A 22,507-nucleotide genomic window follows, 5' to 3' on the forward strand; every position below is an offset into this window, starting at 1 on the left:
GTTAAGGGCCTTGCTCAAGGGCCCAACGGCTGTGCAGATCTTATTATGGCTACACCGGGATTAGAACCAGTCATTTACCTTAACCACTACGCTACAGGCTGCCCTCAAGGGGGCCTTGCTGAAGTAAATTAGCATATCCTTATGATGTCACAACTTCACAGAAGTTGGGGCCCGCGGTGGCGCACAGCTAAAGTAAGGGACCTTGATGCAGGCATCAGTTAGTTACAGTTGCACACCAAGAACCGGGGCTCGATTCCTGGTCCTGTCAAAAAGCTGAGTTTGGCCGGCTCTCATGGAGCGGCATAATTGGTTCGCTGCTCCGAGGGAGAGACTCCGCAGGGACTAGTAGGGATCGCTGCGTGCATGCACCTCGGAATTATGGTCGGAGGCTGTGAGACGAGACAGCTTGGAGAAGGCGTGTTGTTCTCTATCTGGGCTGCTGAAGAGATGGGGTCGTAAAATGTGTATCCCCAGCTAACACTAATTGGATTAGATTGGCTACCAATTGGCTACCAAATTGGGAGAAAAAGGAAAAAAATTCTAAAAAATTCTAAAAAATTCTAAAAAATTCTAAAAAATTCTAAAAAATTCTAAAAAATTCTAAAAAATTCTAAAAAATTCACTTCACAGAAGTCCAAATGACTCCATTTTCTTCATACGTATTGTGTGGATTTTTACTTGTGTGTTTTTATACTTTCACAGTGTTTTTATAGGACCTTCAACTAATTTATAATCCACATAGCAAGGGAAATGTCATTTTCCACAATAAACTCTTGACTGACCAAGTCGGTTCCCCGATTTAAATCCAATTAAGAGTGATATAAATCCAACCGAGCAGTGATTTAATTTGCTGAAGACGAGACTGTAGACAGAAACACACCAAAATAATGTGTCAAAGAGTTGATGCAGTTATTGCATTTAAGGGCTCTGCAACCAAATTTTGTTTGTCTTTGTTTACTTTTACGCTCATCCATCGACTTACTTTTGCCCAGATGAAAATGGGGTAAACATAAAAAACATTTTTTCCCCTGTAAAATGGGAATAAACATACACATGTAAATACCACAAAATAAAAGCTGATTGTCATCTTCTTTCTCTCCAGTCCAAATTCCACTGTATCTCCAAATTGCCTACGTATAGAGTAAAAAATGTCAATGCACTGTTCCAATACTTTTCAAGGGCATTGTATACAGTATGTGCACGCTGGTGAAGTGGTCACCATTACACTGTCTGACGATAAAGACTACAGTGGGGCTCTTCGAAATCTGAGCATTCACTTGAGTCACACAGGAGCTGCTACATTGCTTCTGATACCAAGCTTGTCGGCCCTAGCAACAGTAACTATGGTGGGTGGAGCGCCGTGGATTGGGCAACGAACCAATAGGCAAGGGACAAATTTATTACCCTGGATGGAGTTAAAAGCGCGGGCACGTTGGGTAGCTGTCACGGCGCGTGCACCAGCGAAGAAGGGCGCGCGTACATCTAGCCCGCTGTTGCGAGGGGGGAAAGTATCGTGAGCGAGCGCGCAGACAAGCTGGTCTGAAGGGTAGGCACGTCACTAGCTGCAGCGAACGAGAGATGCTGAGGGTGACAGGGAGAAGGAGAAAGGGACGATTTTTAAACACATAGTGATTAAGCCAGCTGCCATATTAAATAATAAAAAAACAGACTAACCTGACATATTGTGGATAAACCGTGCGCGATGGGATTAAGTACATTGTCACAGTCTTTAACTAAGACGCACATCAGGTATCCTTTTTAACCACACCCGGCTCCTTTTGGATCAAGAATTGGAACAACGAAGGTAGGGTTACTAAGGACTCTGTAAATTATGACACGGGTCCGCAAAGGGAACCACTGGTGACAGGCAAGACGCTTGGCGAGCGTCTTGATATCTGTAGCTAATTAGCTAGTGTTAGCAGGAGAGGTAGCTAACCGTGTTGACTACATAATACAGTGAGACACTGCGTTGCCAAGGTCGTTTTGTGAAAGTAGGCAGCTTGCTAGTTAAACTGTTGGCTCCATGTAGTGCAGAGGTTTCAGCGCAGAAATTGTCTTGCGAATGTACACGCTGAATGCTTGTGTGTGTGCGTGTGCACGCAATTGATTGGAGTAGCGTTAGCTAGCTAGCTAGCCATTTTGCTAATCCAGAGGAAACGTCGCACGCAGGCATTGCAATGCAGCACAACCGGCAAGTGATGGGACTCGAAAAACCAAGGCCATTTCATAGCTATTGTATGTCATTAAATACGTTTGGTAGAGATGTTACTGGATGTGTGGTGGCCTATGGCAGCCTACGTTACGTTTTCTTTCCTTCACGTCAATTGAATCCATAAAACATTGCTAACTGGCTTACTATTCTTGCTACCGTCTGCAAGCTTACTACAAGGAGACCGTTGGCATGCTACTAAGCCAACGATCGCAAGCTAGCAACCCGACTTAACGTTACCAATGGCTACGCTAATGCCATTCATTGTGATGGTATTTATCAACAATGTCTACAGTGGCGTTGATATCATGGTTTAGCCCAGTTTTAGCGACACACACGGTGAACATTGCGTCTGGTTAGCTAGCAATATAGCTTTTTCGGTAGATTAGCTATGTTTTTAATGGTAGCGAATGCTGTTGGATCAAATCCAATTAGCCAAACAGAACACTGATATGATGTGGGGCATTTAGCTAACGTTCCTTAGCGAAAGTTACTAGCTACACTAGACTAGCTAACATTAATTGTTTAACATTTGATAGTTAGCACCGATATAGCGAATATAATCTGAACAATGCTGGTCTTTTTCGGAAATATGAAGTTTAGCTAACGTTAGCTAGCTAGCACAGAAAATCATTTTCATGGTCAAAACATCATGCAAACGGCACTGTTGATGACTCTGACAAAGTTAAAAGGTACGTTGCAATTAAATAACGTTAGCTAAGTTAGTTGTGCATTTGGTTTGGTAGCTAACGTTATGTGATAATATATTTGTGAAATTCTTTAATTCGTGTTCTCTATTTTTAAATGGTCGACTGAGAAGGCGTGAGAACTGCTCGAGGCCTAAACTATATCTTTTCTTATTCTGCAATGAAAGTAGGAATTCTGAAATCTGAATACATTAGCTATAAAATCCTCGTTTTATTTGTGACTTGGGTGTCTGTCTGATTTTGTAACCAAAATTCTTTTTATCGTAAGTTTATCCCAGATCAACGTGTTGCCCCATAAAACTAAAAAAATGCATAAATTTGCTGCTCTCGTTCATGTGAACCATAGTGCATAGTTATGCATAGTGAGGACACGTGAGGTCCATTGATCCAGTACACGTACAAGTGATGCCCTCCAAATTCAGAATCTAACTACGACTCCATTTTACTGCGTTTTGTGGTTTGATTGCCCTTGTTGACCGATTGTATGGTCTTGATTTGTTAATGCACAATCAAAGGCGCATTCCTTGAATGTAACTTGCCTGAATAATAAGAATATCTCGTTAAGTCTGAATGTTGTCAGGGTTTATATCGTTAGGTAGCAACCGAGCATGCTTTATGAAGCCGACTAAATTCCCCACAGCTCTGAATATATACCTATCTGTTTTCATCGGGGTTTGTTAGTTTTTTTTTTTGTCGTCGCAAGTTATGTCAACTGCACACTGACTTAAGTGAAGTAATTTATTTTACATTGTGTGACAGTATCACTGTTTTGTGCAGCACTAGAAGATATTTGCTTGATAGATGTATTGTAACGTTTAGAACTAGATTGTCGGTATCATCTTTTGCTACAGTGATTTGTTTAGTTGCCTGAGTTGGCCTGTAGCGTAGTGGTTAAGGTACATGGCTGGGACCCCCAAGGTCAGTGGTTCGATCCCCGGTGTAGCCACAATAAGATCCGCACAGCCGTTGGGCCCTTGAGCAAGGCCCTTAACCTTGCATTGCTCCGGGGAGGATTGTCTCCTGCTTAGTCTAATCAACTGTACGTCGTCTGCCAAATGCCATTCATGTAATGTAATGAATCACCGGCTGACCTCTGAACCATGATCATGAGCCATACAGCTTTGAGCCAATTCTATTAGATGGAGCTAGCTCAATGGAGTGCATGTAAAACAGTAACCCCATCATCATAACAGTGACCAGCTAAATTAAACCGTGTGGACTTATTTACAACCTTGTGCTGAGTGTATGTATTAGTCAGCCCTCCTGAGCCCTATCAAGCCAACTCCCTTTACTGCCCTATCAATACTCCTACAGAGGAGTACAGTGAACTGTGTGTGTGCGTGGTCAGTGCCCCCCCCCCCCTCCCCCCGAATCTCAGGAAGTCTGTGTGGTTCTTTTGCTGGGACCGTTAATGAATTCGATTAAACAAACGAGAGCTGTGATTGATGCGCTTGCTTGTTTGCATTGCGTTAAGCGTGCCGCGTTCCCGTATGCATGAGCTGCTTGTGTGGTGCTGGGGCAGCTCTGTGCCTTGCAGAAGAGTTTGCTTTGGGTATTCCACGTGCTCTGTAGGTGCTGGCTGATGTGTGTGGAGGGCACATAACTAGGGGCCGGATGCAAGAGGCAAATTCTAGCTGATGCTCAGGTTTTCACTCTGTTGAACAGTGGCTTCTTGAAGGAAGACACTATTCGCATTAAGAGACCAGCGATGACACACAGGAGGGGTGAGGTCATCAAGCCAGGGAGAAACAGCAGTGGTCTAATCACATGGAGGGAGAGGCAGTGCTGGGGGCGGGGATGAGGTATTCTCTCCTTGTAGCGAGACTCGAACCGGTGATGTCAGAAGTCTGCCTACTTCGCTGTGTTACGTTACATTCCATTAGTTATTTAGCTGACACTTTTATCCAAAGCGAGTTACAGTTGAATAGATTAGGCGGGGACCAATCCCTCCTGGAGCAATATGGGGTTAAGGGCTTTGCTCGAGGGCCCAACAGCTGCACTGATCTTATTGTGGCTACACTGGGACTTGAACCATCGACCTTCCAGGTCCCACTCAAGCACCTTAGCCACTAGGTTACAGGCGGCTGTTACTCTTAAGACTGTAACCCTGGTGCAGCGCTTCTGATCCCAGATTTCCCGGTCAGAATACGGGCCCATTGGGCCTGGCTCGAATTCATTGTTAATAGTAACCTCTTTAAGGGAGTTCCATCATCAAAACTAGGCAGGGTTTGGAGCTGCTGTACTCACAGAAGAGAAACAACCAAACGTGACCTTCAAATTGAGACCTGAAGCTCTCTGAAACAGAGACTCTTTGTGTGGAGTATCTGTCCTGAGATCACTGGCAGTCCCAGAGCCCCTGGGACCCCCATCTTTGTGCGGCACATCTAAATGTCATCGCAAAGTTACACACTTCCAGAGAAAAAAAAGAAAGTGTTTCCCAGCAATTCCTTACAAACATGGCTATGAGCAAACGGGGTCAAACACATGGCCGTCATTCCCCTGAGAAAGGGCATGGTGCCTTTGAACACCACAACGTTCGCGGATGTTTCGGGCGTATCGAGCCTCATGACCCCCGGGTCTGTTCCCTGGGTGTGTTCTTGTACCCTCGTCACGATGAGTGTTTTTTGGCCTTGATCCATTGTGATATAATGGTTTCTTATGTAGACCAGTGATGCTGTAATGTTTCCCGGGGCTAATGTACTACCTGGGTTATGCGACAGTGCTCTCAGAAAGGGAGAATATTAACATGAGTCAGCATGTTTTTGTCCTGTGTCGTAGACGATGGTTTGGCGCAAACAGCATCATTTTAAAGGCATAACTTTAAATGTTTGGTTTACTGTATGCTCATGCATCTTTCTGTCCATTTAACATTGAAAGCCATCCATTTTAGAGGTGTTGTTTAGTGTGGTCATGTTAACCAGGCACGTATAGAAAACATGGCTGGCATATCTAGAGATTTATCCAGCTCATTTAAAATAAAATAAATCCTCTCCAGCAAGATTTTAGGGTACTGTAATCTATATTTGTCCATGTGTTTGCTTTCCTGTATTTTCAATATGTTTTCAGGTTCCAGTTTAGATGATCCTAAATTACCTAAACGATTTGTGTAATTCGGTTTGAAAGAATTTAAGCAAAACAAATTGCGTTCGCGAGCCTCCGCGGTTGGTTTTACTCCCTGATGTTGCCACTTGCATTACAGGAAGCTTTTCCAACTTTGAATATTAGATTAAATTTAATCAGATTTTCTCTGGCATGAACTCCTCAGGCCGATATGAGATTAAGGGGATTCTGGAGCAGAAGGGACTCGTTTAATAGAGCTGTACCTGTGCCTGCCAGTGTGGCGCATACAGCTTTAACCTCCTAAGACCTGGCGTACACATGCGTGGACTCCACATTTTGGGCTGTACAACCGTAATACTTAATTCTTAAGACCGAGAGTCCACATATGTGGACATCATTTTTCTCAAAAACTACATCATGTCAAAAGATGATGCTTAGTTTTTATACTTATCAGGTCCCAATAAGCCCAAATAGCAAAGAGAAATTAAAAATGCATACCAAAAAAGAGTGCGGGTCTTAGGAGGATAAGACCAGGATGAACCTCTTATTCTATAAATGCCCTATACATTCTGCTCTGATTGGCCAGGATGTTCAGAGAACGGGGGAGTGGAGGTGACATAATCCTATTGTCATTCATGCCCACGGTCTGAGTTTACACATTCACTTGTATTCGCACGCAGGAGTTTAGAACACTGATTCAGGAAAAGGAAGGTTTAGTCTTAAGTGGTGGCTACTCACTGAAGTGTTTCAACATGAATTGCTTGAAGTGTGACTGTAGTAACTGTTGCTAGGTTGTGAGTTTCACAGTGCTTCATAAAAAAAACAACAAAAAAAAAACGCTTTTTTGCAACACAAGTCATTGTGACCCGTTTCTGTGGGGGGGTCAAAGGTGAGGAAGGGGGATACAGTGTTGATGAGCGGAGGGGGAGGCGTCACAGCAGCTGTTTGACGGACAGCTGAAAGCGCTTACCTCGACCTTTCCATATGTGGGCTCTTACCACCGTGGGAAATGAACCGCCAGCCAATTCTATCTGTGGCTGGTCATGGCTGCTGTCTTATCTAACCGCCCATCACTTGGAAGCCCTGTATTATTCTAAATATCTGGTGGTCTGGTATAGCAGAATTGAGTATTTTGGGATGCACCAGCCACTGTGGCCTCTAGCCAGCTGATAGCCTTCTAGCTAATGTGCTTGACTGGGACCGGGATGACTGGTGGTTCAGGCTCCACTGTCATCACCACAATAATAACAATAAGTGCAGCTGTTGGTCCCGCGTGGCCCCCTTAACCCCGCAATGCTCCAGGGTGTGGATTGGCCCCTGCTTAGTCTAATCAACTGTACATTGCTTTGTATAAAGGCATCAGCTAAATCGCTAATGTAGATGTCACATATTGCATAGCCTGCAGAGCGTGTGCGGGAGGAGGGTGGTAATGCAGTGGTAATGCAGTGGTTTGTAGGCTCCATCGATGCGCTTGCAGTGACCGCAGTGTCGCCGTGACTACGGGGTCTGCACGGCATGCACTGCTGCAGCCCGCTCGTACGCAGACTGCCGCGGGGAGCGGCTCGCTGTGAGGAATATTGCAGCAGTAAATTGTCACCGGTGGCGTCTTTATTAGGGGGGGTGCAGCAGCGTTTGGGCTCCTGACTGAAATATGAAATTCACACATTGGTTCCGCCTCCTTCCCCATTAACTGCGGTTTCCTGCCCATGTCTCTGTAGGTTCCCCTTACGTTTGGCTCAGGATGAAATCTGTGCGTAGGGAACAAATAAAGACGTGCCGGTGGTGGTGGTGGTGTTGTTTATTTTGTTGGCCAAATTGGGTTCTGCCCGTTTTAACCCTTTCAGTCCCACACCCACGAAGTGACTCCATCCAAATCCAAAAAGGGGTTTTCTTGCTTTGGTTGACAAAATTATAGTCGGGTTTTGATAGGGGCTGAAGTCCAGAGTGAGTGAGAGTGAGAGTGAGAGAGAGTGAGAGAGAGTGAGAGAGAGTGAGAGAGAGTGAGAGAGAGAGAGAGAGTGAGTGAGCTAGAGAGTGTGAGCGAGAGAGCGAGAGTGAGAGAGTGAGAGAGTGAGAGAGTGAGAGAGTGAGAGAGTGTGAGTGTGAGTGTGAGTGTGAGTGTGAGTGTGAGTGTGAGTGTGAGTGTGAGAGTGAGAGTGAGAGTGAGAGTGAGAGAGTGATTTGGTGAATGTGCCCGTTTGCTGGGTGAGACATGGACACGCCTGTCCCGTGGCTGTGTGCGGAGGCTGAGAGCAGTATATCACCGCAGCCCCCGACGCGCATTACCAGAGGGGGAGAAATGGCATGACAGCAGGGCTGCGTTTTATATGCAGCAATTTGCCGGATTAGTCACCGGGACCCGGCGCTGAATGAAATGTGTGGAACGGAATGGAAGTAGCAGGTGGGTGAGGGGGGCCATCCCACGAGCCGCCACGCTGCTGCTGTCTCCTCCGTCTGTGTGTGTGTGTGTGTGTGTGTGTGTGTGTGTGTGTGTGTGTGTGTGTGTGTGTGTGTGTGTGTGTGTGTGTGTGGTGGGCGCCCGGCTTTGTGTTGCCGTGGCAACGCATCCGAAGGGTGAAGTGTGTCTCTCACATGCACACGCACTCTCGCATGCACACACACACACACACACACACACACACACACACACACACACACACACACACACACACAGGCAGCAGCAGGTGTGGCAGCTGCGTCGGACTGCCCACCAGAAACCGCCGACCCTGGAATCTCAGCAACGAGTTTGAGACCGACCGGTCTAATTCGGTCATGTTTGCTCAGTCTGTTCGTGTGCCCAGACTTCTGCTGGTCTTTATTGACCGGTTGTCTCCACGCAGGAGGTTGATTATCATTGAGAAATCTAATTTTGGCTTCATTAGAGACGGCAGGTAATGAGCTCTCTTCCCGTTCGAGCCTCACACAGCAGACCTGGCGCGGAAGGGATCATAAACTTAGAGCTCTGTCAGAGATAAACCCGACTCGCCCTTGGCCTCACCGTTATCAGTCAAGAGATGATGTGTTAACAGACCAGATAAAGGGAATATACCTCTATCTTGTCGGTCGAAGGTCAAACATTTCGTTCTGTGTGGATCTCGTTTTTTGCTTGTCCAGTAAATCAAACCCACTAAGACCTGGAACGTGAATATATTGGAAACTACTAATGAATTGGTAGAATAACACAATCTGAAACCTAAGCAGTTGCCTGCATTAAATATGATTACAGACAGCCCAAGGTCTTTGTCTGGATGTCAGACCGTCTGGCATTGACTCACTGAGCTAAAAGTAAAAAAAAACAAAAGCAAAATTAAAGTGAAATATTGAGAGCCAATATTGCAGTGAAGAAACATTTTCATATTAGTGAGTTAGAATTCCTTGGCGCGAAAGTCATAAATGGTCTTTTGATCATCAGCAACGAGTCAGTAAATAATGGATGCTAAAATGCCCACTTGGTTAGTTGGTTTGGCTTTGTCCCCCATGGCCTGATTTCCCCGCAATTAAGAATCTCCCATTGTTTGTTTTTCGACCACCCAAAGATTTAACCCTTTGAAGTGCAGTTTTTTTTTGAATTTTTATTTATTTTCAGAAGTCAGTAAAACTCCCAAGTCAATGTTTTCAGTTTGGCCAGCCAGTGGTCATTGTTACATCAGCAAGAATATTCCCATCACAAGCACCTTTAAGGGTTGAAGGAGGACAGGCTTCTTTTGGTTTGCCCTTGGCGTTCTTGAGATGTTGAGCTTTTCATTGTATATTCCCATGGCTGCAGTCCTCTGCTGTCTCATTCAGTGTTGCCATGTTCAAAGTGGGTATTTGGGAAGATGAAATCTGAAAGCATTTTCCTGGCCATTGAGTTCTTGGCTTAATGACAGGGTTGCAATGACAGAGTGTGTAATCCATCAATCACAATAAAGTCGATTCATTTTTAACCAACATTTTGGACTTGAATGTGAAAATGGAGAATGGTGTTTGGATTTGTTTACGACAATCCCAGGAAGTTATCTTGATAACATGCAAATTACCTCCATTCCTCTTTATAGTCTTAATTTCATTTTCAGAGAATGGGATGGCAATGGAACTGATTTGTCTTTTGGTTGTGTTTTGCCGATGGCCCTTTTCAGGGAAAACAACAAAATCAGTGTACTGTAATGATTAGGGAACTGGAATTTTATTCTTAAGCATTGCAGTTTCCTTCTCAGTCATTGTACCTTTGGACAAGGATCTTATCCTGAATTGCTTCCAGCTATATAAATGGTTAAAGAAATAAGTTGTCAAACAACTGACAGAAACTCTGCTTGGATATAGAAAGGACAGGTGCTCATTGGCAAATATGAACTGATTTTCCTTGACAAAAGCTGCCTCTAAAAAGTAAATTAAGCGTCAAGAAAAAAGAAAAGAAAAAAACACTCTGTCTCCGGGTGAAAACATAGATAAAAAGCCATTATTAGGTCGGTCAAGGGTTCATCATGGTTGCTCTGCATAAGAGCTTCTGCTCAATAATGTATTTCCCATTAATGCATTGCAATGCAGGTCAAAATAAATCTCATGCAAGTCAGCACGACTCCAAAATACTCAATGAGTAATAACTGAAACAGTATCATTCCAGGGTAACATAAATAAGATTTAACTGATCCAGGAAACTACAGGTCAACACGTCTCTGTGTGGAATTGAACACAAAGGACAAAACCGCATGGTTTCTATAAACATGGATGTAGTACATGCTGAACAAATCTTGGACTTCCTCCGAAATGCTGAAAATCCATGGTGGTCTCATGATATTATGGGTTTGGAATTTAAAAAATGCGTTTGATGAAGCACCACATGAGTTACTCAATGTCAAATGGAGACTGGAGGAATTAAAAAGTCTTCTTCCACAGTTATTCAGAATTGGCCTCAGGGTAGGATGCAAACTGTAATGATCGGAGGAGACGTGTCTGAGCAGCATTTCTGTGGGAAGTGGAGTACCCCAGGGATCAGAGTTGGCACCTTAAAAAAATGTCTTCATGAAGACAGTCTCTGCAAAAATAGCTACATTTACTGATGACACAAATCCCATGGGTGGAGCAATCACTCTGAAAATCCGACGTGTAGCTCCAGAAGATCCAGTCTCCGAGAACAAATAGTGGCTAGACGATAACGAACAATGCATGGAGTGTCAAAGAAGGTTATATTATTTTACACCGAGCATATTTACATGCAGTCTGGTTCTGGGCGTCTCGACTTTGGTCTCGGGGAAAAGAAATCCGAGATTTGTTTGAGGTAAACATTCGTGTGCTGATTGGGTGCCCTGAGGTTTTGCAGCGGAAACGGAGTTCGGCCTATAGTACATCTGTGTTTGAAAACACACACAAGTATTTCTCTGCACTCACTTCTGGCAAGAAGGCTCTGTTTTGCGATTTATGTGCTGCGGCATTCGGTGGTAGATGTTGTGATGGATGAATCCAGATGGGCGAAATGGATGTAAAGAACGGCATAGAACCCCATGAATTCCAAAATGATGAATGTCTGTTTGCAATTATATCTGGTTCAGGACGAAAAACTGCGTTGTGTAGTTGCTCCGTTTCATTGGGTCTGTGAAACTGATTACCACGAGACCATTTTGTGTCAGTGTGTCACTTGTATTACTAGTAATGCGTGTGCCAATGTATAAACATTCCTTGTAACGCGTGTGAGGGTGTGTAACCACTCCTTGTAATGCGTGTGGCAATGTATAACTATCCCTTGTAACGCATATTGATGTACTCATCAAGGGTTCAAGTTGTATCTGCGTGATCACGCTAGGACTCGGAACTGTACTTTCCTCTGGGGTCCTCATCGCACTTGTCCCTGGGTTCGATTTGCACTTGTTGTATGTTGTATGCCGCTCTGGATAAGAGCGTCTGCTAAATGGCTGTAATGTGTGGATGTGCAACCGCTCCTTGGAGCGCGTGTGAGGATGTGTAACCATTCCCGATAAAGCTGTGAGTTTGTGTAACCCCCATTTCTCCTCCTCCCTCCTCCCTCCTCCAGTGAGTGCCTGAGAGGCCTGATGCCTGGCACGGCTCCAGGCTGGTCATCCTAGGGGAAGCTCTCGGTACAGCCAACGGTGCCAGTATGAGCGGGGGAGGGGAGCAGGCCGACATTCTGACCGTGGGAGTGCTGGTGAAGGAGCGATGGAAAGTGGTGAGTGCAAAATGAGCTTTTTTCTTTTTTTTTTTTTCTCCCCCCTTCTATCCCTCTGTTCCTCCCTCCTGTACTGCCCCTTCTTTGGGGGGTTTTTCCTGGCGTGAAAAGGGTCTTTGGTCCTCCCCGTAATCGGGCTAGCGCTTGCATTCTTAGACATCGTGCCGTGTTCGCATTGAATTAACCTATTTCTTGCTTTCCCCTTTTTCTGTGCTTGCGAATTTTTGCTGTGGTGCAAACCAGAGATGTCCCTCTATGCAGGAAAAACCCTGTTCCTCAGTCAGGCTGGCTTTTTGCGTGGTTCTTCCCGCTCACTGTTCTACCCTCGTGAGCGTGCTCCCGGGCTAGTTTGCATGCTATAAAGGGACTGCAATTCTTCTTTTTTTTTTTTTTTTGATATTTTTTAGGCCTTTTTCAGCTTTATTGGACAGTATAGTATAGAGAGACAGGAAGAATGGGAGAGAGAGAGGGAAAGACATGCGACAAATGTTGGACGGTCGGATTCGAACCGCCGACGTCGCGGCTCGCAATGAGCATGCGGTCAGTGCTCTACAGGCTGCGCCACCGAGACACCCGGGACTACAATTCTAAAGTGCTGTAATGTGTGAGAAATGAGTCTCACAGCCTTGTGATGTAGTGGTGCTCGGGGGGGAGAACTGAGAGCTTCCCCAGAAGGACCCCTGGGCCCTGGAAGGGTCGTCCACGACAAGCAGGTCAAAGGTTAAGGTCCAGACAAATGGAACAACCCTGCCCCTGTCAAAACAAGTGCTCTTGAGACGACGGACGGCTAAGCTTAGGGTGGAAGAAAGTCGAGAAGGCATCTTGGAAGTCGTACGGGCGTACGACTGTCAGGATCAAATGCCAAGTGGAAGGTTGTAGCCTGCCCTTCGTAGCCAGAAATGAAAGAGGGCTTTGGGACTCAAAACCTGGACCTCACTGGTTTGTCTGACATCAGAAAGAAAACCCCAATGAAAAACTATGATATTGTATGAAACTATTGTACGGTCGCTGGATGCACCACAGGAGAAGCTGAAGGACTGAGACGTGCATTGTGCAGTGAATTAGAAGGTATAGTTAAATATGTCACCGCAAGCTCCTGGTGATATAGGATATGAACTTGCAGGCAGTGAGAAAGACCTCTGGGAACCATGCAGGGGGGAGATGGGAATGAATGTGGAGAACTGATGCGTTTCTCATAAGAGAAATGGCCTGGCAATTGGAACATTGTTACAAGACCATTGTCAATAAATCCCTCAGTGACATGTTGACTCACCCCTCTGCCTGTGTTTATAGCCCTTAAATTCTGGTTTTGAAATATACAGTTGACGGCCGACACTCTGCACCAAAACATTGTATAACTGCACAATAACTCAAGCTCATTGGTTGAAAATTGGTAATAATTGCCACAGCCAATAGCGTTTCAACATCAGCACGTTTACAGAGAAGGGGGAGGGATAAACAGTGGTTGTGGTTTGAAGGTGTTTGTTGCTGCTATTCCTCTCTTGACCATTAGAAGACCAAAATTACCTATTGTACCTTTAAGACTGACTACTATCATGGTGTAATTAGGCAGTGTCCTATTAAAATATATTTAAGCCCAGCTCTATAAGAGATCATGGAATTTGGTTGTGTTGACCCTCCCATTGGACTGGCTTGTGTAGAAACCCAGAGGGACTCAACCAGTTTGACCTGTTCAGGATGAATCTGAGACCATGATAACAGCTGGAATGAAAAGCTACGGTTCAAAGAAGTACTTAAGAGGGGTGGATGATGGAACATGGCGATTGTGGATAAGAGGAGGAAGATCAGTAAACGAAGATTAAAGAGAGAATGCAGCGAAAACGCGGTGAGAGGTCAAGAGAAGTGCAAAGAAAATGCCAACAAGCCGCTTTGACCAGGGGTGTCCGATCTTATCCGAAAAGGTGTGGCTGGCGTGGGTGCAAGCTTTTGTCCCAACCCTTCATTAACCAAGACACCTGATTCTCCTAATCATCAAAAGTAGAATCCGACATGTTTGTGCTGGGTTGGAACAAATATTGGTCAAGACAAACCTGTTGGTGAAACGAATAAGGAACAGTTCCCAACACAATGGCGGCCAACTTGATAAACCGTGAAGGAGTTGCCCCTCCTACCCTCTACCCTGTCCTGAGTGCCCGCCCTCTCTTCCTGCGGGTGGGCTGTTGTGTAACTCTGTGGTTAATCCCTGGAGTTGAGCTGCTATCACTGAGTCATGAGATTGAAGTGGTGGTGGTGGTGGTGGTGGTGGTGGTGGTGGTGGTGGTGGGGGTGGTTGTGGTTGTGGTTGTGGTTGTGACTTCTTGTGTTCTTATACCAGTAGGAAAGTATACCTTCTTCGTATGCTTCCATAATTCTTTCGTATGGACAAGGCCCATCCACCCAAAAGAATGGAGTTGGGGCCCAGCCTTTCCCAATGAGGAGCTGCCACCCCTCTCCTGTCCTTGTTCGTGTTGTCACTCACCAAAACCCCACCTTCCCTATATCTCCCCCCCCCCCCCCCAGCTGAAGAAGATCGGGGGCGGTGGGTTCGGGGAGATCTACGAGACCCTGGACCTGCTGACCCGGGTCAGCGTGGCCCTGAAGGTGGAGTCGGCGCAGCAGCCCAAGCAGGTTCTCAAGATGGAGGTGGCGGTTCTGAAGAAGCTGCAAGGTAAGAGACCGACTGCCCTTCGTCCGGTCGCCATGACTACCTCACGTACTTATCGCAAGCGATAACAACGCACAGGGAAGGTTCTTTGTTTTGATCGTTATAGCAACCTGATGTGGTGCACTTCCTGTGGAGGACAGTGTGAACCCCGGTCAGGATAGAGAGGGGAAAATTTAACTGAAGGCTGGATAGAAAGAGAGGGATAGAGAAGGAGGGATAGAAAGAGAAGAGGGAGGATATAGGACAGCACTCGAGTGAGAGGCTCTGCTTTTGGGGGGTGAAAGCACTTTCTCATGATCCTGGGCTGGAGATCAACAGACCAATTAGGAGGGTCCCTCTGGGGACACTTCTCTCATTTCCTCCACCCCCCCTCCGCTGCCTGGGCTCTGCCGGGCAGGCGGAAAAATCAATGCGCAGGGATCGTGTTTGCTCCGTAATGGCTCCATATGTTTGAGCCCGGTGCCTCGGTCGCTTCCTGAGGGGAGTGGGGGGAACCTGAGAATGTCGCTCCGCTGTTTTGATGCACCAGCACGGGGAGGCTCTGAGCTCTGAGACCATCCCCTGCTGCTCTGCCTCCCCCCCTCCCCCGCGTCCCCTTCCCCCCTCCCTGGAGGGGGTCTGCTGCTGCCTGCCTCTTTAAGTCCATTTAATTTTTCCGAATTCTTCCTTCCTTAACAATTACATCCGAAAAGCTGAACCAGCCTATTACTTGGCAGTAGGTCATGTTTGACAGTATGTGTGCGTTTGTATCGTATTTTGTGATTTTTTTAAAATGTATTTGTTTGTTTGTTCTTGTGTGCGTACTTGTGTCTGTATGTAAATGTGTGTGTGTGGGTGTGCGCGGGCATGCATGAGTGTACGTGCACATGTATGCGTCGCTCGTGCACGTACATGTGCGCGGGCGTGCATGAGCGTATGTGCACATGTATGTGTGGTTTGTGCTTTGGGTCTCTGTGTTCTTGGCAGCCGAGCGTTCCTCGTGTGGACGGCACTGTGTGCTGGGCTCTGACTAATTGCGTTTCATCTGTCCTGTGGAGGCTGCTGCAGTGAAGAGCAGCTGCTGGTTTTCAGTGCATGATCTACCCTCCTCCCTGTAGTGCATGATCCACCCCCCACCCTGTAGTGCATGATCTACCCTCCACCCTGTAGTGCATGATCCACCCCCCACCCTGTAGTGCATGATCTACCCTCCACCCTGTAGTGCATGATCTACCCTCCACCCTGTAGTGCATGATCTACCCTCCTCCCTGTAGTGCATGATCTACCCTCCTCCCTGTAGTGCATGATCTACCCTCCTCCCTGTAGTGCATGATCTACCCTCCACCCTGTAGTGCATGATCTACCCTCCGCCCTGTCGGGCATGATCTACCCTCCACCCTGTAGTGCATGATCTACCCTCCACCCTGTAGTGCATGATCTACCCTCCTCCCTGTAGTGCATGATCTACCCTCCACCCTGTAGTGCATGATCTACCCTCCACCCTGTAGTGCATGATCTACCCTCCACCCTGTAGTGCATGATCTACCCTCCACCCTGTAGTGCATGATCTACCCTCCACCCTGTAGTGCATGATCTACCCTCCTCCCTGTAGTGCATGATCTACCCTCCACCCTGTAGTGCATGATCTACCCTCCACCCTGTAGTGCATGATCTACCCTCCACCCTGTAGTGCATGATCTACCCTCCTCCCTGTAGTGCATGATCTACCCTCCTCCCTGTAGTGCATGATCTACCCTCCTCCCTGTAGTGTAGGAGCTACTGTACCCCCCCCCCCTCCTTTAAGGGTACAATCTACCCTCCTCCCTGTAGTGTTTGACCTCTACTCCACCCTGTTGTGTAGGACCTACTGTACCCCCCCCCCCCCCCCTCCTTTTAGGGTACAACCGAACCTCCACCCCTGTCGGGTATGACCTACCCTCCACCCTGTAGTGTAGAACCTACTGTACCCCCACCCCTCTCTCTTTTTTTTTAGGGTGCAATCTACCCTCCACCCTCTCTCCTCCTGTAGGATACGGTGTTTCTGTGTGTGGCTCTGTCGCACAGGTGGATCAGGCCTCTGAGAGACTCAGGCTGTGTGTTTTTCTCCTCGCATCCTCAGGGTTTATCCCTGCCTGACACTCACTCGCTGTCACACCGTATTACACCAGAATGCTCACCCACCTCCAGACCGACAGCCCACTGCTGACACGACATCAAGCACCCATTTTATATCTGTCCGACACCTGTCCTTCATCCTCTAGCATTTATTGGGCAAGCAGAATATAATCATTTGTGACAGGGGTGCAGACTGGTTTCATGGGCCAGTATCAAGGATGTTTGCTTTTTTTCCCCTTTTTTTTTTACCTCGGGCAACGAGGTTACGGAATGACTTTCGTTCGTCCGTCCATTTGTCATGTCTGTCCATCCATTTGTCTGTCAGTCAGTGACTGATCTACCTGGGAATATAATGGGTGGATTGCCATGAAATTTGCTGGGAACATTCATGTTCCCAAAAGGAAGAAACCTTTTAAAGGGACTAAAATACATTTTTATTCAATGTCATAGAAAGGGTAAATGCAATCGAAGGCTTTATCTGCCATAAATGCTCTCATACGGGTACCTGGTTGTTATGTGCCAGCCAGGACTAGTACGTAAACTGCAGCTACAGATTGTTAAGCTACCGACCGTTGATTATGAATGGTATTGCTACCAATTAATCATCATCAACCACACACTCACACATGTACATACACGCACACTCACACACACACAAACAAATGTTTTAACGTTTAATACAAATTACGTTTGAGCAATATAAAGTCCTTGATTTTGGGGTTTTCTTCCTTTCAGTTCTCATTTGTTTCTCTTCTCTCCCGTGTTTATCCTCATTTCACTCCTCATAAATTTGTTCAACTTATCGCCTTGCTTTTTTTTTTTTTTTTTTTTCTTATCTCATCTTTCCCGTTGTTTTTCGCTCTCTCCGCACAGTCTGCGTGAGGTGTAGAGAGGAGCTGTTGTTAAAGGAAGGGGGGGGGGGTGAAGGGGTGTCCCGTTTCTCTGCAGTTCTCTGCGGAAGGCCTGGCTGAAGCCCTGGAGTCAGGGTGGGTGGTCCCCCCTGGATGGGGCAGCTCTATCCGGCCCTTTAGACCTGGGGCTGGGCTGCAGGCAGGCAGTGGCTGGGCCTGGATTGGCTTGACCTGGCTGGGTGTGCCTGGGCCTGGTTCAACATGGGCGGGCTGGGCCTGGCTGAGTGTGTCTGGGCCTGATTCGACGAGGCTTGGCTGGGCCCGGCTGGGTGTTTCTGGGTCCGGTTCTACATTGCTTGGCCGGGCCTGGCTGGGTGTGTCTGGGCCCGGTTCAACATGGGCGGGCTGGGCCTGGCTTGACTCGACTTCGGTTGGCCGCGGTGGGGGGAAGGGAGGCGGAGCAGAAGAAAATCCATAAACTCATTCATTTTTTCTTTCTCTCCCTTTTCTTTTCCTTTCTTTCCCTCCGTCAGGCAAAGACCACGTGTGCCGTTTTGTGGGGTGCGGCCGCAACGACCGCTTCAACTACGTGGTGATGGAACTGCAGGTAGGGGGGGCGACAGAGGGGAAGAGATCTGGTTCAGGCCGCTTTTGGACAGTTAATGAATCAGACCGGTTTATCTGCACAATCTGCTCTGGTCAATATCCAGTTCTGTCATCATAGTGATGCGTCAACTTCTTATTGGATGCACTGCTGTTACTTAATTGTGCACTGTGAAACATCGTATATGTACAGTTCCTGGTGCGCAAATTTAACTATTGCTACTTGGACATTTGTCTAATTATTCTACAAGGGTTCAAGTTATCATCCACGTGAGCACTCTGGCTCTTGGAGCCTTACCTTCCCTCTTGTTTAGAGTGCACTTTATTATTATTATTGACCGGATATTGACCGGAGCAGGTCGTGCAGTGGCGGCAGGCTTGTGCAGTAACACCGTCGGTGAGAGTGCGGTTGCCGGTTGTTTGTGGCGTGGCCTGACGGGGGCGCTGTGGTCCCTCAGGGGCGGAACCTGGCCGACCTGCGGCGCAGTATGAGCCGGGGGATCTTCTCCATCAGCACCACCCTGCGGCTCGGCCGCCAGATCCTGGAGGCCATCGAGAGCATCCACTCTGTGGGCTTCCTGCACCGCGACATCAAACCGGTGAGACACTGATTATAGGGCAGGCCAATTAGTGGCCCAGCATGGGGGGGGGGGGTTCTGAGCCAAACCAATCACAGTGGGCCTGCATTGGGGGTGGGATTAAAGGCCCAACCAGTCAGAGTGGGCCAGTCTGGGGAGGGCTTATGGGCCAAACCAATCAGTGGGCCAGTATTTGGGGGGGGGTTCTGGGCCAAACCAATCACAGTGGGCCTGCATTGGGGGTGGGATTCAAGGCCCAACCAGTCAGAGTGGGCCAGTCTGGAGCAAGTGGTAGGCATGCGGGGAAAGAAAGTAGAGACCTGAGAGAAGCTCATGTTGATGTCACTGACACTGTCACTGGTTTAAAAACACTGGGCAATATTGGGACCAAAATGAGATATGTAGCACTTCTCAAGGGCCTGTCAAATACACATACTAGCATAGCCTAGTGAACTACAGACTCATTCCAGGACCCACCTCATAAACTGCTGTGGCCCTGTTCTGGGTCCCTACCCACGGGTTAATAAACAGGCTCACCTGTGCCTCTCCTCCTCTCCCAGTCCAACTTCGCCATGGGCCGTTTCCCCAGCACGTGCCGGACCTGCTACATGCTGGACTTCGGCCTGGCCCGCCAGTTCACCAACTCCTGCCAGGAAGTGCGACCGGTGAGAGCCCAAGCCTGTGTGTGTGTGTGTGTGTGTGTGTGTACGTGTGTGAGACTCTGTGGAGTGTGTTTTTGTTTCTCTGTGCTGAGTGCGTGTGTGTCTCTGTGGTGTTTGTGTGTTACTCTGTGGTGAGTGAGTGAGTGAGTTACTCTGTTGTGTGTGTGTGTGTGTGTTACTCTGCGGTGTGTATGTGTGTGTGTGTTACTCTGCGGTGTGTATGTGTGTGTGTGTTACTCTGTGGTGAGTGTGCGTCTGTGACTCTGTGGTGTGTGTGTGTGTGTGTGTGTGTGTGTGTGTGTGTGTTATTGTGGTGAGTGAGTGACTGTTGTGTGGGTGTGTATGTGTGTGTCTACGCGTACGTACGCGCGTGTGTTTTTCTGAAGGCAGTCTGACTCGTGTGTCTCTCCTCCAGCCGAGGCCTGTGGCGGGGTTCCGTGGGACCGTGCGTTACGCCTCTGTTAACGCGCACAAGAACAAGGTGAACCCCGGCCCCCTCTCACACTCACACTCACACTCACACTCACCCCACTCCTCCTCTCACACACTCGCACTCCATATCCCCCTTTCCCTCTCTTCCTCTCTCATTTTCAGTCTCACAGTCTCGCTCTCATTTTCCACAACTTCACGCTTTCACCCACTCCTTTCACTCCCTCGCATTGTCTGGTTTTCCTCTCCTCCTGTTCATTCTCTCATTCTCACTCTCCCTTGCACATTCTTTCACTCCCTCACTTTCGCGCACCTCCCCTCTCGCTCTCTTTGTCTCTCGGACTCTCTCTCTCTCTCTCTCTCTCTCTCTCTCTCTCTCTCTTTCACGCTGGGTTTTGTTCTGTTTTTTTGTTCTCACCTGTGTTTGGGGGTTGCTGATTCCGCAGGAGATGGGTCGCCATGACGACCTTTGGTCCCTCTTCTACATGCTGCTGGAGTTCCTGGTGGGGCAGCTGCCCTGGAGGAAGATCAAAGACAAAGTAAGTGCAACACACTCACACACACACACCAGAGAGAATCGCTGCCCCCTGCTGTGTGGATGTGTGCAGTGCTAAACGCGTGTGTCTCACCCGTTGAAATGTATCTGAACTGGAGACCGCTTCTGCTTACTGGTTCCATGGTTTCCTATGAGGAGGTGCTCAATGGCACATTGACTATGGGACTTTTTGGCACTAGAGAATGCTCACCGGGGGCTTTTTTTGGCACGGGAGCATGGGTACCTAAACGTGAAGGGATGAACATGAATGGAAACAAAAATCGTCAGAAAAAAAAAAAGGTCACTGGTGTAGTTAGTTCAGCGTTTTTTCATTTATTTATTTGAAAGTACTGTCCAAAACGTGTAATTTCATCTTCAATGGGGAGATTTGCTTTGCAAATGCAGTACCGCTGGTGACCACTGGAGCTTGCGAGAGTCTCTGGGAAGGTCAACCCCCTGCTGTCCTGGTTTCCCCCCGCAGGAGCAGGTGGGCAAGCTGAAGGAACACTACGACCACCGCCTCATGCTGAAACACATGCCCCTGGAGTTCAGCGTCTTCCTGGACCACATCAGCAGCCTGGACTACTTCACCAAGCCCGACTATCAGGTAGCCAGCACCCGCCCGCGTGTTCAGCTTTAAAGCGTGAATAACGTCCGTCTGAGGTCAGATTGATTAAAGGGATAGGCCAGCTTTTGGAAAATGCGCACATCTTGCACATAGTTGTACAGAAAAAATTTGACAATACCCACAGGCTACTTGCAGACCTGGGTAAAATACATTGTTGGTCAATTGATTTTTGCTGATGCAATTGTGCCAACCAAGAGGACCAATAGGAAGGTGGGGTTTGCACGTATTTGTAAAAAAAATGTATTCCAAAAAAATATTTTCACACAGAAAATTTAAACTTTTTTCCCTCAAAACACCTTTTTCACCCCCGACCCCCGGCATTGGGTTTGCACTTTCTGAGAGTATTCCATAAGTCTCAATACACTAGACAAGCTCAGTAAAACTAGAAGGTATTTGAATCCAAACCAATTACGTGTTTGAACCGGGTCTGGCTGCATGCTGACTGCGCTTGCCTCTATGAACGCCTGCTGATGGAAGCAACATTAGCTTCGCTAATTAGTGACCTTAACCCTCTCAGTCCCGAGAGTGCTGTATGGCTCTCAAGCGTAACTTCCGTAAAATCCCATACGGCAGTCTCCACCTTATGCCTTTTCAACCAATCAAAATGACCGCTCTACCTATTGTTTTGAGCCCCAATTAAAACCCTACTGTTTTCTCAGCTTTTACAATTTACTCAACCGGAGCCAAAACTCCTTGCGATTTGGGTGGAGCCACTTTATACTGGGCTCTGAATGATTCAGAGGCTGAAAGAACCATTATAAATATTGATCAGAAGCACCTGACTGGGTGCTAGCACCGCTGATAGAGCGGTGCGCTGTAGTTCAGCTGCATTGTGGGTAACTGCCCGCGTTTGGTGTGCCGCAGCTGCTGAGGTCCGTGTTGGAGAACAGCATGAAGACCTACAACGTGGTGGAGAACGACCCCTACGACTGGGAGAAGACCGGGTCGGACGGCACGCTGACCATCAACGCCGCGGCGACCACGCCCCAGCACCACACCCGCCTCACCCCAGCACACATGGGGTGGGTACCAAACCCCAAAACCCTGCCCCCCCCACCCCCACAGCATAGTTCACCCTGTCCCTGAAGGACAGGCACACAAGCGTTTAACTTGAAAGAGACCAGGGTTAGCGGCCGGGTTGCCAGATGCCGGGTTTTACGACTGCAATGCCTGGTTTTCAGAATCTTTGTACTGGTCCGGGTTGTTGTCCCGACAGGATAATATAATGTCCGGTTTGAGTAATTGATTGAAAAAAGGTGCCATTTTTTTCTGATGGATTGTCTCAACCCCCTCCCACCCCCGGTCCGTGAAAGGTTTTGTTTGCGA

At 47.6% G+C, this 22,507-nt stretch overlaps 1 protein-coding gene across 1 annotated transcript in view; it reads left to right on the plus strand.

Annotated features, from left to right (window-relative positions):
* The first annotated feature begins 1,579 nt into the window (after nt 1-1,579).
* ttbk2a (tau tubulin kinase 2a) overlaps nt 1,580-22,507 on the plus strand; it is a 34,916-nt gene continuing 13,988 nt past the window's right edge. Inside the window, exons 1-10 of the mRNA XM_061240090.1 lie at nt 1,580-1,804; nt 11,984-12,136; nt 14,657-14,804; nt 18,280-18,353; nt 18,808-18,948; nt 19,488-19,592; nt 20,005-20,070; nt 20,465-20,557; nt 21,035-21,160; nt 22,046-22,203. Of these exons, the coding sequence (XP_061096074.1) occupies nt 12,068-12,136; nt 14,657-14,804; nt 18,280-18,353; nt 18,808-18,948; nt 19,488-19,592; nt 20,005-20,070; nt 20,465-20,557; nt 21,035-21,160; nt 22,046-22,203 (980 nt within the window). The 5' untranslated portion in view covers nt 1,580-1,804; nt 11,984-12,067. The remainder of the gene's footprint in view (nt 1,805-11,983; nt 12,137-14,656; nt 14,805-18,279; nt 18,354-18,807; nt 18,949-19,487; nt 19,593-20,004; nt 20,071-20,464; nt 20,558-21,034; nt 21,161-22,045; nt 22,204-22,507) is intronic.

The sequence above is a fragment of the Conger conger genome, chromosome 1 (assembly GCF_963514075.1).
Source record: "Conger conger chromosome 1, fConCon1.1, whole genome shotgun sequence".
NCBI classification, from domain to species: domain Eukaryota; kingdom Metazoa; phylum Chordata; class Actinopteri; order Anguilliformes; family Congridae; genus Conger; species Conger conger.